We start from the raw sequence: 14,015 nt of genomic DNA on the forward strand, positions 1-14,015 counted from the left end.
AGTAGAAGAGACAGGTGGATCCTAGGGGCTTGCTGCCCCAGCAGCCTTAGCTGAAACAGCAAGCTCGAGGTTCAGAGAAAGATCCTGTCTCAAAACAAGGCAGAGACAAATCAGGAAGACACCCTGGTGTCAGCCTCTGGCCTCTACATAAGCCTGCATGGGCAAGTGCGCATGCCCACCTATGCATACAACACACACACACACACACACACACACACACACACACACACACACACACACACACACACAGAGCTAATTTTTTAAAATTAATTTAAAAAGGAGAGACAATAGCAATACCAAGATGCGTTGACCCAGTGGACAGGCCCCAAACCTGGGCATTGCCAAGGTGGGGGCTGAGGTAGCTCAAGTGCTCCATGAGTGGAAGGAAGCTGTGAGATGATGGGGAGGGTCCCCACAAAGCCTGGAGCCTTGTCAGCTTTTTCCTGCACCGGAAACCACAGGAAACCAGGTCAGTGCGTGGGGCTGCTCCCTCTGCTCCAGAGCTCAGCTGTCAGTTCTGGGGCTTCCTGAACAAGCTGTATTACTCAGTTGGTCCCTGAAGCTGGAGACCACTCTGACCTGGAATTGAGAAGAGTTGGAAGGGACTAATGAGCTAAAGAAAGCTGGGCCTTCCTTGAAAGCCAGCCAGGTGGGGAGCCAGAGTGCATATGGGGCACACAGAGGCTTATTTGTGTTATGTAATGTTTACTTACATTTGGCCTGACTTTAAATGATGCACCAGTCACTTCTTTATCTTCAGCATTCGGTGTAGACAAGTGCAGAATAGCTGTTAGTTCTCAAAATGAAAGATGGGTAACTGTCTAGGGCAGATCCAAGTTCTAGAGCAGACTAATAGACGCGTCAGATCTGCAGTGTTTTAGGAGCAGGAGGGGTTAAGAGTGGGTGCACCTCCACAACAGGGTGCTGGTCCCTTTCCTGTTAACTCTCCACCACACCAAGAGCCCCCTGTGACGTGAGAGCAGTAAGGGTTTCTACCAAACAGGCAGGCGAACAAGTGAACAAGCCTTCCTCAGTGCCCTGGCTCAGGAGAAGGAATGTGACCTAGCCTGCTGGTTAGGATAGAGGAGGAGCTTCGGGGCAGGGTGGATCCTGGGCAGGGCTAGGTGAGAGTGCCTGCTGGTACTGTGTGTTCCTCACAGCTCCAGGGCCAGACCCTGCTGCCCTGCTGCAGACAACAAAGCCATGGTCTCTGTGCCCTGATCCTGCAGAAGCTCATGGGGAGCTCCAGATTGGCACCCTTGCTCCTGCCTCTCCTCCTGCTCTTTAGCCGATCTGTGTCTGCTGAGGTTGGCTGTCCCTACCTGCCACACTGGACCAGCCGCTGTCTACTGGCCTCCTATGTGGTAAGGTCCTGCTGCTAGGTGGGGGGACACTTGCTTGGCACAGACTAGAACTCCCCATTCTCCTGCCTGCCCTTTCCTACCTCTGAAGTCCCTGTGCTCTACTGGTGGCCCCGCTGTGTCCACTATGTGGTCTTGAAGGGATTGATAAGGGTCTGGTATGCTGAGGTCCTTGGCAGGGTGGAACCGAAGAAAACAGCTGGAGTGGATGGACAGCTGTGGGTCCAGAACTGGATGATTGATACAGAGTTCAGGGAGAATGCTCCTTACGCAAGTCCCTTCTAATGATGCCTCTCTCCTTTCTTTTCCCTCCTGGGCCCTGTACCTTCAGGATAAGAGTTTCGCTGGTGAGTCTTATTTCTTGTTCTGCTTCTCTTCCCCATGCTCCCCCGAGCTCAGGTCCCAGTGAGCCGTCCATGGCAATTTTGGTTCCCAACCCGAGGAGTAGTCTAGTATCATCGAGAAAGTGGAGGGCAAGTCTAGATTTGCACTGTAATACAGACTCTCTGACTACTCGGGCAATGTTCTTCGCTCTCCCCTCTGACCCTGGGCTTCTGAGCACAGGAGCAGAGGAGAAATGGTTGTGATGAGGCCGGTGCTGCTCCCCCCGTGGGGAGGGTAGATTGAGCACGTGGCTAATCTCCAGGTACTCTGTACGGTTGGCGGTCTACCACTGCCCTTCACTTGATCAGGAACAGTATTCGCTCATACTTCATGGTGCATTCTACTTCACCAAGCTCTCTCCCCATGCACTGAGTTACTTGGTCCTTATGACACCCCCACTTGATGGATGAGCAGTCTGGCACCTGTCCAGTAACTTATCCAAGATTGTACTAAAGAGGTATGTCAGAGCCCAACCTTAAATCCAGTTTGAAGGAGGTAGGTGGGACCTCCTTAGACCCTACCATTTTTCTTTATTCATCTTTTGTTTTTGTTTTGAGACAGGGTCTCACTATGTAACACCAAAGCCTCCATTATTTATTTGTTTGTTTGTTTGTTTATGGTTTTTCGAGACAGGGTTTCTCTGTATATTCCTGTCTGTCCTAGAACTCACACTGTAGACCAGGCTGGCCTCGAACTCACAGAGATCCACCTGCCTCTGCCTACTGAGTGTGGGGATCAAAGGCGTGCGCCACCACTGCCCATCGCAGCCTCCCAAGGAATGGCTTACACCTGTGTGTTACTGTGCCGACTTTCTATTTGACACAGGAAGTTCTGCTCAGACTCCCTGCCCTACCCTCCTGGCCACAAAGCCCTGGCACTGGCCCTGCTGTTTGTGCCTGCGTCTGGTGTCACGTCCTTCAGGTAGGAAAAGCAGGCTTTGAGCCATTCTCACTGGAGGTCTGCTAGGGCCAGCTGAAGAATCGGTACCTCGGCTGAGTGTCAGTTGTCATACTGGAACACACTTTTGTCCTGTTAACCTCAGCAGGGACTTCGAGCATCTAGAATAGCAAGCACATCACGACAAACACTCCTGGGACATCTGCATCTTTGTGGGGGTACCACCTTTCATCTGGTACCAATCCCTAAAATCCGTGTGTCCTATGGACTTGCTATCGTTACTTTGCATCTGTAAAATGGAATTGTCACTCTGCTGTTTCATTGACTCACTTGGTATACACTGAACACACACTTGAAAACTAGCAGTTATAGGGGATGGAAAGACAGCTCAGCAGTCAAGAGGACTAAATGCTCTTGCAGAGGACCTGAGCTCTATTCCCATGTCAGGAAGCTTACATCTGTCTGCAACCCCAACTCCAAGGAATCTGATGTTTCTGATCTCTTAAGCACCTGCACTCATTTGTATGTACCTATACATATACCTATACATGCACATATAAACATAAAACATAAAGTGAAATCACAACAATTTAGTTTAAAATTTTTTACCATTAGAAATCATGCTATAGCTGGGCGGTGGTGGCACATGCCTTTAATCCCCGCATTTGGGAGGCAGAGGCAGGTGGATCTCTGAGTTCTAGGACAACCTGGTCTACAGAGTGAGTTCCAGGACAGCCAGGGCTACACAGAGAAACCCTGTCTCAAAAAAACCAAACAAAACCCCCAAAAAGCAAAGGAGAAAGACATCATGCTAGAATTAACACTTATCTTGTGGGAGGTGTGTGTGTGTGTGTGTGTGTGTGTGTGTGTGTGTGTGTGTGTGTGTGTGTGTTTCTCTATTTACGAAACTCTTATTTGTTTTATTTAGTTTTAGATATATCTTGTTAGAGGTAGAGAGATGACTCAATTAGTAAGAACACTTGCTGCTCTTCCAGAGGATCAGTATTTGATTCCCAGCACCCACACAGTGGCTCACAATTATCTGTAACTCTAGTTCCAGGAAATCCAGTACCTTCTTCTGATCTCAGCAGGCACCAGGCATGCACATGGTACACACACACACACACACACACACACACACACACACACACACACACACACACACATATCAGGCAAACACTCATACACATAAAAGAAAATAAATGAGCCTAAAGATTTTAAAAACAAATAAAACATCTTGTATTTATTATTTGACAATCTCATACATACATACAATCTATTTTTTTTTTTCGAGACAGGATTTCTCTGTGTAGTTTTGGTGCCTGTCCTGGATCTCGCTCTGTAGACCAGGCTGGCCTTGAACTCACAGAGATCTGCCTGGCTCTGCCTCCCGAGTGCATACAATCTATCTTGATCAAACCCACCCACAATTCCTCTCTCCCCACTTCCCCTTGGAGAACTCCCAATACATCATTGTCCCACATTTGTGTCTTTTTTTTTTAAGATTTATATTATGTGTCTGAGTGTTTTGCTTGCATGTATATGTGTGTATTACATCCATGTAGTACCCATGGAAGCATCAAATCCCGGTAGCACTGGAGTTATAGATGGTTGTGAGCCACCATGTGGGTGCGAGGAACCAATCCTGGTTCCTTTAAGAACAGCAAGTGCTCTGAACTGCTGACCCATCTGTCCACACACACAGAGCCCTCAGCTTTCTGAGACAGAGGCTCACTGTGTAGTCCTGGCTCACCTGAACTTGCGAAATAGACTAGGCTGGCCTCAAAATCAAGAGATCTGCCTGCCTCTGCCTCTCAATACAGGTATAAAACCATGCCTTGCTCTGTTTGTCTGTAACTCACTGAGTCCAGTTAGTGAGTCTGCCTGCTGAAATGTGGACTGCGCTCGTTGGCTTGACCTTGTGCAGATCTTGTGCAGGTAACCACCGCTGCAGTGGGATCATGAACACAACAGCCATGCCACGTCTAGAAGGGCTTCACAGCACTCCTCCACATCTTCTGGTTCTCACATTCTTTCTGCCCTCTCTTCTGTGTGCACTGAGCCATGAAGGGTCTTCATTAGTTTTTACTGAATCATAATTTTTGCCACCTAAGAAGCTCGATAGCATTGTTGTCCTTGATTTCTATTGACTTTCTACCCAACATTTGGTCACATCACAGGTAGGACAGGGGCCAAGAATGCCCAGGTAAGGAGTGTGTCTCCCTCCTACAGGCCTTCAGTGGGGCTGGTTCCCTCTCTTGGTGAAGAAATCTAAAAGGCCTCATAAGTTTGAATTCTACTGGAGACGCCGGACACCAGCATCCTCCCAGGTACCCTGTCACTTGCAGCTCTACCCTATGGCCCGCAACCCCTTTCTTTTTTGCCCCTTATTTTGTTCTCCAGCTACAAGAGGGAGTTTGAAAGTGTGGAGATTATACAGTGAGGGGAAACTGAGGCCCAAAGAACTTGAACGCTTTGCCTGTGGTCTCTCCAGTTTCAAAGGCAGAACTAGAAAGCGGGCTTCCTGGATCCTGGCTTGACCCCACTTTGTTCTCGGCTTGCAGAGGAAGCTGCTAGGCAGCCTTTCCCCATCTCTGGAAGGCCAACACATTTCCAACCCCTTCCCAGCTATCTCTCGCAAAGAGCCACGCTCCAAAAGGACCCAGCCGCCTTCAGATGCAGAAGGCGTAGCGCATCTTCCTGGAGCAGGTTCACAAAAGTGTGGAGGTAGGCGGGGTGAGTGGCAGCAGATGGTTTCAGCTTTACCTGAGCCGGGGTCACTGAATCTCCCTTCTCCCTAGGACCTGAATTCTCCTTTGATTTGCTGCCCGAGGCACAGGCTATTCGGGTGACTATTCCCCCAGGCCCAGAGGCTAGTGTGCGTCTTTGTTACCAGTGGGGGCACTGGAATGTGAAGACATGAGCAGTCCCTTTGATACCCAGGTATGGAGTTCCACGCCCTGTAGGAGACACATTACTCACATTTTCAGCGAATGGCGGTGGGATCTGGGGCCCAGACAAGGAAAGTAGTTGTCCAAAACTTCCTTATAAAATGAGGTAGGTAGCATTAAGACTAGGCAGAAAAGGTGGTGGGCTATGTTACTTGAGAGACCAGAAAGAAATGAGTATGGTAGGACCAGACTACTGGGATGGTTAGGAAACTGGTACTGGCTAGGCTAGGGAGAGGACCCTTGGTGTGATTTGGCTCGAATTAAGAGACCTTTGCGAGGGCTGGAGACAGCTCAGTTGGTAGAGTTCTTGCCCAGCATGCTTGATCTCTGGCATTGTACAAATGGGGTTGGGGGGGGGTGGAAGCAGGAGGCTCAGAAATGCAAGGTCTTCCTTGGATATATAATGAGTCTGAGGTCAGTTCGGGGTACGTGAGTCTTAAGAAAAACAACGACAAAAGCTTTGTTATTTCCTCAAGAGGCCGTTCCCTGATAATTTGACAAACTGTCACGCATGTCTTGCTGTTCTCCTTCTCACACCTTTTGTCTAATCCTCCGAAAATGGCACCCCCCATCTCACAGTCCAGGCCCTAGCAGCCCACTTCAACCTCCACTCATCACAGATGCCTCTGCACGTGGCTGGGTATCATGTGCAGAGACTGATGCTATGCTCTGGAGTCCCTCGGCTCACTTCATGTCTGTAATGACTGTACCCTCTAACGTCATGGTGATGCTAGCCTTTAGCAGAGTTGATGCTTCTGACACCTTGCATGGCATACAACTGGAGCTCAAGAAATGTATAGTCTTTTCCCTACCCCTGCTCCTTGTCGAGTACCTCAAGCAAATGGCCAGTGTAGAGATCTATACTATGAGAGGGAGAAATAAGTTTCATGGAGTAGGAAAGTAAGGTGTATTGTCCAAGGTTCCAGCTTCCTCCTGCCTTGTCCATAGTGTCCATGCTTTTTCTTAGGTGTCTCTTTTTCTCTCCCTTTGTGGTTTTATCAACAGAAAATTGTGCCTGGGGGCCACACTGCAGACCTGCCCTATGAATTCCTCCTGCCCTGCATGTGCATAGAGGTGAGCACAGGGAAACGTGGGTTAACCATGGCTCCTTGTCCAACTGAATCTCCAGTAAGTCAACTTGCAAAGGACTAGGGAAGGACAGAGATGACTGGGTGATAGAGCAAGCCATACAGCATTAAAGACAGACTCCAAAAGGACCAGACTTCTGGGATGCTTAGGAAACTGGTGCTGGCTAGACCACATGTGTTCAGAGGCAGAAGGATCCTAGGCAGTCCCACCTCAGCCAGTTCCACCTCAGCCCTGCCTGGATGCTGCCTTCCCTGGCCCAGACTTGGCTTCAGCTCACAGACACAGAATAAACAGCCATCATCACTGTGTTCTTGAGAGCCAAGGTTGCATATTCCTCCCAAAGTCACGTCCTTTCCAGCCCTCCATTGGAGTCCTCCATCTCTCCTTGTAAGTCTGAAGATAAAGATGCTTTGGACATTTTTAGGGGGAAGACAGGAACTAACAGGAGGGTGTAGACAGGGACCTGGGAAAAAAGAAACTGCCAGAGGAGACAGCCGGTGACTCTTAGGGAATCAGAATGAGGAGTCCACACAGGGTGCTGGGTACCTTGAGAAAGTCCAGAATGGAGGTCAGAAAGCCTGAAATGGGCAGATGTGACCCTCAGGACTCCTTCGCTGCTGGGATAGTTCTTTGGGGACAGGAGGCGTCAGGCCCTCGTTTGCTGCTCCCTCCTGTGCTCTGGAGCCCTAACCCTTGCCCATGCTCCACATGGCTCCCTGATTAGTGCCCTACAGCTCAAGTTGCTTCATTGCAGTAAGCTAGATCCAGAATGATGATTTCAGAAAAGCCATTTCCTTGATTTTCTCTATGCTCACCAGGCCTCCTACCTGCAAGAGGACACTGTGAGGCGCAAAAAGTGTCCCTTCCAGAGCTGGCCTGAAACCTGTGAGTGCTGTTTGTATTAATCCTGATGCACATTCATACCCCCCCCCTCTCTGTGTGTGTGTGTGTGTGTGTGTGTGTGTGTGTGTGTGTGTGTGTGTGATGGAGGAAGACCCCAGATGGCACGAGAACCTTTTTTTTCTGTAGCCAGGGGGAAAGGGCCACAGTGTCTAGCTGTTAATCTGCAGAGGAGCTCCTGAGTGCTGAACATGATGAGTGGAAGAGGGCCACCCGGGGAGTGATGTGTGAGAGGACCAACCAGAGACCTAGGCTCCCTTTTCAGCTCTGCTGTGGATTACCCCAGAGCCCCTTCCCTCATCTATAAAACCAAAACTGTTTATGAGGCTTGAATGAAATATTTTCGGGGAAAGAGGCTGGTGTTGTCTGGATGTTGTATGCACAGTGGTGACCTTGAGAAGAGAGGACACTCAGGTACAAGTAACACAAAGCTACGTACACAGGCAGGTCATCATCAAGGGCTGTCTGCAGGGCACCAACTCAGGAGAGGAGAAGCCCAGGGACACTGTTGTGAGCAGAGAGGGTCTCAGAGGAGCTGGCCCCTGAGCTCAGGAAATGGACGAGATTTAGAAAGAAGAGGCAGGGGAGCAGACATTCAGATTCTGACAGGAGCCTACACAGATTTTGAGTACGGGGGTACTGTAAGGGGTGTTCAGTGTGGAGGCCCAGGATGGAAAGGTAAAGCCAAGAATGCTGGGTAGAAAGGGAGGAAGGGAAAAAGGGAGGGAGGGGAGAGGGAAGGAAGGACGGGGCTGCGGGGGGGGGGGGGGGGGGGGGGGGGGGAGTGCTCTCCTGCTGAGCTCCTGTGAAGCCTGGAATTGTGCTGGTCCTTTGGTATTTTCTCCTGGTGCCCTGGGGTGGGGGGTAGGGAGATGGAGTTACAGCTGGGCTGTGGCCTCATCCTTGGACCTGCCACCTGCCCAGATGGCTCGGACTTCTGGAAGTCAGTCCACTTCACTGACTATAGTCGGCACGATCAGATGGTCATGGCTCTGACACTGCGCTGCCCGCTGAAACTGGAGGCTTCCCTCTGCCAGAGACAGGACCCGCTCATGCCCTGTGAAACCCTCCCCAATGCCACAGCACAGGAATCAGAAGGAGTAAGGACATCCCCTCCCTCCAGGACTGAGGTGGGCCGGGTTGGGGCCCAGAGACCTTTTCCCTGATGAGCTCCCCTCTCTTTAACAGTGGTATGTCCTGGAGAATGTGGATCTGCACCCCCAGCTCTGCTTTAAGGTACAACCAGGGGCAGGGGCTGGCAGTGGGAGGAGGAAGGAAGGGACTGAATCCCGCTGACTGGACACTCGTGTGTTTCTTTCTCAGTTTTCTTTTGAAAACAGCAGCCATATTGAATGTCCCCACCAGAGCGGTGAGTCAATAAGGAATCTCTTCTTGCACACCTCACCCTCACTCGCCTGTGACCTCCAGGCCCAGCACGACCCAGCCCTGATCACCTTCCACAAACAGGGTCTCTCCCGTCCTGGACTGTGAGCATGACTACCCAGGGCCAACAACTGACCCTGCACTTTTCCTCGGGGACGTATGCTACCTTCAGCGCTGCCTGGAGTACCCCAGGCTTGGAGCTGGATACCCTGATGCCTACTGTGTACAGCGTCAGCCAGGTACGGCCTAGCTGGGGTTTGCTTCCCACCAGGTTGGCCAATGCATATCCCTAACCTCCCTGTTACTTCAGTGAGGCAGACCCCCTGCATCCTATCACGCGCCCTGGATTATTTACTCGATCAGTCTTGGACCGCTGGTCCTCTGTCAATCCGTGGGGTCCTTCATGAGGGAGTTCCTGAGCTTTCAGTTCCTCAGTTACAAAGAGAATAGAGCCCAGGCGCTGGCACTGCCACCTTCAGCCACCCTCTAGCCCACCGAAGCTGCTGCCACATTGTATGTGTGGTGTAGCCTATGTGTGTAGATATGCACGCCTACAGGAGTCCAGAGGTCCTCTATTCATTTCCACCTTACTCCTTTGAGACAAGGTCTCTCACTGAACCTGGAGCTGACTTCAGCTATGGTGGAAGCCCAGTGAGATATTGGGATTCACCTGTCTCTGATCCCCAGTGCTGGGGTTGCATGAATATACAGCCACACCTGGCTTTTTTTTTTTTTTTTGGTTTTTCGAGACAGGGTTTCTCTGTGTAGCTTTGCGCCTTTCCTGGAACTCACTTGGCAGCCCAGGCTGGCCTTGAACTCACAGAGATCTGCCTGTCTCTGCCTCCCGAGTGCTGGGATTAAAGGCGTGCGCCACCACTGCCCGGCCACACCTGGCTTTTTTTTGCCTCCCCCAGACAGGGTTTCTACTCACACTGTAGACAGGCTGCTCTCAAAATGAGAGATCCACCTGCCTCTGCTTTCTGAGTGCTGGGGTTAAAGGCATGTGTCACCACCACCAGGCAGGCGCTCTCTCTCTCTCTCTCTCTCTCTCTCTTAAATCTGGATGGTTGGGATTTGAACTCAGATGCTTCTGCTTGCACAGACAGTACAGTTACTGAGTCATTTCCTCAGCCCTACATTGTATAGTGGTGCTACCCTCACCCCAACTGTCCTCTCCCAGCTCTCATGCTTCCACAAGGCACTAGTATAAAGGTTCATTGTCTTAGGGTTTCTATTGCTGTGAATAGACACCATGACCACAGCAATGCTTGTAAAGGAAAGCTTTTCTCGGGGAGGGGGGCAGGTGGTGTTTTGAGACAGGGTCTCTCTGTGTATCCCTGGCTGTCCTGGAACTCGCTATGTAGACCAGACTGGCCTCAAGTTCACAGAGATCCTCCTGCCTCTGTCTCCTGAGTGCTGGGATTAAAGGCATGTGCCACCACCACCCAGCAGGAAAACTTTTAATTGGGGCTGGCTTACAGTTTAGAGGTTTAGTCCATTATCGTCATGGTGGGAAGCATAGCAGCATGCGGGCAGACATGGTGCTGGAGAGGGAGCTGGGAGTTCTACATTGTGATCCAGAGGCAGCAGAGGTGAAAAAGTGCCACACACTAGACCTGGCTCGAGCATCTGAGACCTCAAAGGCTAGCCCCTAGTGACACCTCCTCCAACAAGGCCACACCTCCTAAAAGTGCCGCTCCCTATGGGCCTATGGGGGCTGTTTTTTATTTTAAAAAAAAAAATCACATTCACCAACTCTCAAGAGACCCCTAGAAGCCGAAGGGCTCACTGTACAGTACTCCTCTGGTGTAACTCCATCATGCGGACTGAGAACAGGATGACTAGCCGACTTTGTTCTGTGCTTCTGATTTTAAAACCACAGTTGCAAAACCACAGCCCTAAGCTGAGCCAGCATCCTGTGCTCTCTACAGTCCTCCCTCAAAGGCTCCCTTGCAGCTGGAGTTCCCTGGGCTCCCACACAGGGGTAGCAAATGTTTGAGACCTGAGGGTATCTAGTGCTTGACAGTGGCCTCGAGAGTGGAGCCAGGCAGGCGAGGGGTACAGAGGAGAAGGTGGTCGGTGCTACGACAGGTTACAGGTTGGCCAGGGTAGAGATGACTGGCCAACCCGTAACTAACATGTCTCTTCTGTAGACAGTTCTCCTCAAGTACTGCTCTGGGCCCACCCTGTGCTATGCACCAGGAGGCCTAAGAAGAGCACACAATACAGGCTTCGTCCCCCGTTTCTTAGCCTAATAACAGCTGCTTCTAACATCAGTTTATTAGAATCATCCATATGCATATTTCCATTTAATGCTTCCAGTAACCCACTGAAGATTATTGGCCCTCATATGCCAATAAAGAATCTGAGACCGGGGAGGGAGGAGATATCACTCAAATCCACGGAAAGGTCACAAACCCAGGATCTAGAAAGACGATAGTGAAGACTCGAGCTAGGCCACCAGCCTTTACAGCTCATTCTTCCCAGTGGACAAGACGCCTCCTCAGTTGTTCAGGGAAGTGAAGAGACACACACATGTGCAGGACCAAGACAACGGCTGTGCCCACCTTCTTCCTCATGGCAGCACTCCTGTGTGTGTGTGTGTGTGTGTGTGTGTGTGTGTGTGTGTGTGTGTGTGATGTTAGTTCAGCTGCAGTAGTTAATATCTGGGGAGAGTCAGTGGTGGCTGGGGAGGTCTTCTGGAGGTGGCACTGGGCCCTTTACCTAGGTAGGATGGGGTGGGTGAGACTATCAGATTTGCCTGTATGGGGACAACCATTCTATCCTTTGTCCCTACAGACCCAGGGCTCAGTCCCAGCGACTTTAGATCTCATCATTCCCTTCTTGAGGCCGGGGAGCTGCATCCTGGTAAGAAATCCTACCCTCACTCCTCACAGAGCCCCTGGCACAAAGCCCATAAATGTATTTGGTTTGGCCAAGTGTTTTAAATTGGAATTAGTGGTCACTCGTTACATGTTATCTTCAAAACAAAACAAACAAAACACTGATATTTTGCCTTCCCACAAAAAATGAGAAAACCCAGTGCTGTGTGTCTACAAGGCATGGTGACAAGGCCTAGCGCTCAGTGGTGGCTGACTAATTCAGCTGGTCTGTGCTCTTCAACCCAGGCCAACTGTGGGAGCCTCTGTGGTCTCACTGGCATTTGCCACCTTGACCTGGTCTGTGTCTGTCCAGGGGATTGTACCGGACACAAAACTGGAGGCCAGTGGGGACTCCTTCCCTGGGAGGAAAGGGGTGCTCTAGCTCACATGAGTGGGGCCCTGTGTCCTCAGGTGTGGAGGTCAGATGTCCAGTTTGCCTGGAAGCACCTTTTGTGTCCTGATGGTGAGTTCTTGGATGAGAGGAGAGGGAGCTTGGGCACTGAAGAGATGGCTTGGCTTCACCCTGCTTGATTCAGTCTCCCATAGGCACCTGGGACTCTTGATCCTGGCACTGCTGGGCCTCGCCACTCTCCTGGGCATAGTTCTGAGCCTCCTCTGTCGGCGCTTACTGCCTGGTAAGCTCACCTCGGGTAGCCAGAGATTCAGACATTCCTAGCACCTTTTGACCGAGCTGGGGACAAAGCACAGACCGCTAGCCTTAGGCCCCCTAGTGGGCAGGAATGGTTAAGGCAGGGCAAGCGGCTCATGGGTGCAGATTGTATCTGTACCACCAAGCTGGCAAGAGACGAGGCTAGGGGTCGGGGTAGGAGGGTGTTTACAATCCAGCCTGCTGTGCACTGGAAGCCGCACGTTTTCCTCAGTAGCCTATAAGCACCAGAGAGGCTCAGCAGTGTGCGGGGACTGACTCCCAGAACGGATCAAGGACGCAGGGTGCCCTAGAGTGTAGGCCAGAGGCCTCAAGGAGAGGGCTGGGCTGTCTTTCCCCCAGGCCCTCACCCTGACTCAGCTGTTACTCGGGTCCCCAGGCCCAGGCCAGGCGCGGCCAATTTTACTACTGCATGCAGCCGACTCAGAGGCACAGCGGCGTCTGGTGGGAGCGTTGGCCGAACTGCTGCGGACCGCGCTGGGCGGCGGGCGCGACGTCATCGTGGATCTCTGGGAGGGGACGCATGTGGCACGCATTGGACCACTGCCGTGGCTGTGGGCGGCGCGGGAGCGCGTGGCGCGGGAGCAAGGCACGGTGCTGCTGCTGTGGAACTGTGCAGGCCCCAGCCCGGCCGGCAGCAGCGGCGACCCACACACCGCGTCCCTTCGCACCCTGTTCTGCGCTGCCCCAAGCCGGCTGCTGCTTGCCTACTTCAGTCGCCTCTGCGCCAAAGGCGACATCCCCCGGCCTCTGCGCACTCTGCCACGCTACCCGCCTGCTTCGCGACCTGCCGCGCCTGCTGAGGGCTCTGGATGCTCGGCCTGCCACCCTAGCCACCAGCTGGAGTCACCTTGGGGCTAAGCGGTGCTTGAAAAACCGCCTGGAGCTGTGTCACCGGCTGGAACTCGCCGCCAAAGTTGACCACCAAGGCTCAGCCGATCATCCCTGCGGTTCCAGTTGTCTGTAGCCTCAGCCTGTGGAGCAACAGCTGGAACTCCAGAATGGGGCCTCAGGCTTGTACTGTTGGGGTGCTTCTTGCCCCCACCAAACTGTAAGACTCACCCTAGGCCCCAAACTTGGCCCACCTTTCCTCTCACACATGCTTCCTCTCAGAGTCCCTGGGAGAAAATTGGGCTTTCTTGATAGCTCCTCAGCCCTTCCTGAGGAGGAGGGGCCGCTTTTCCATTTCTTTTTGGAAACTGCAAAGACAGTCACCTGCACCATGCATTCTTGTCCAGGCTGGAGAGAGCTGGGCAACAGGCTCTGTCTGTCAAGGTCTTGAAGGTGGTTCTGCTCAGCAGAGTTGAGAGAAACCCCTTGTAAGCAAGGTTTCAGTCACCCTTTCCCAGAGGGAGGCCCTCTCCAGAGGTAGTTTCATTTTTTGTTTGATTTTGTGTTTGTTTGTTTGAGATACACACTGTGTAGCCCTGGATCGCCTGGGACAAAGAGAGAGCTCCCTGTCTCTGCCTCCTGAGTGCTGGGATTAAAGGCCTGAGCCACC

General features: G+C 51.8%; 1 protein-coding gene across 1 annotated transcript; it reads left to right on the forward strand.

Moving 5' to 3' along the window:
• Nucleotides 1–1,142: 1,142 nt before the first annotated feature.
• Nucleotides 1,143–13,486, forward strand: Il17re (interleukin 17 receptor E). The gene is given in 17 exon segments (XM_052719547.1): nucleotides 1,143–1,364; nucleotides 1,693–1,708; nucleotides 4,875–4,972; nucleotides 5,207–5,369; nucleotides 5,444–5,541; nucleotides 5,544–5,585; nucleotides 6,599–6,667; nucleotides 7,501–7,567; nucleotides 8,507–8,682; nucleotides 8,771–8,818; nucleotides 8,906–8,951; nucleotides 9,050–9,204; nucleotides 11,765–11,833; nucleotides 12,259–12,310; nucleotides 12,384–12,482; nucleotides 12,894–13,285; nucleotides 13,287–13,486. Coding segments are annotated over 17 exon segments (1,914 nt in total). The 5' UTR covers nucleotides 1,143–1,235; the 3' UTR covers nucleotides 13,482–13,486.
• Nucleotides 13,487–14,015: the final 529 nt, after the last annotated feature.

This window comes from Peromyscus californicus, unplaced genomic scaffold (genome assembly GCF_007827085.1).
Source record: "Peromyscus californicus insignis strain IS unplaced genomic scaffold, ASM782708v3 Scaffold_6__1_contigs__length_162567912, whole genome shotgun sequence".
Lineage (NCBI taxonomy): Eukaryota > Metazoa > Chordata > Mammalia > Rodentia > Cricetidae > Peromyscus > Peromyscus californicus.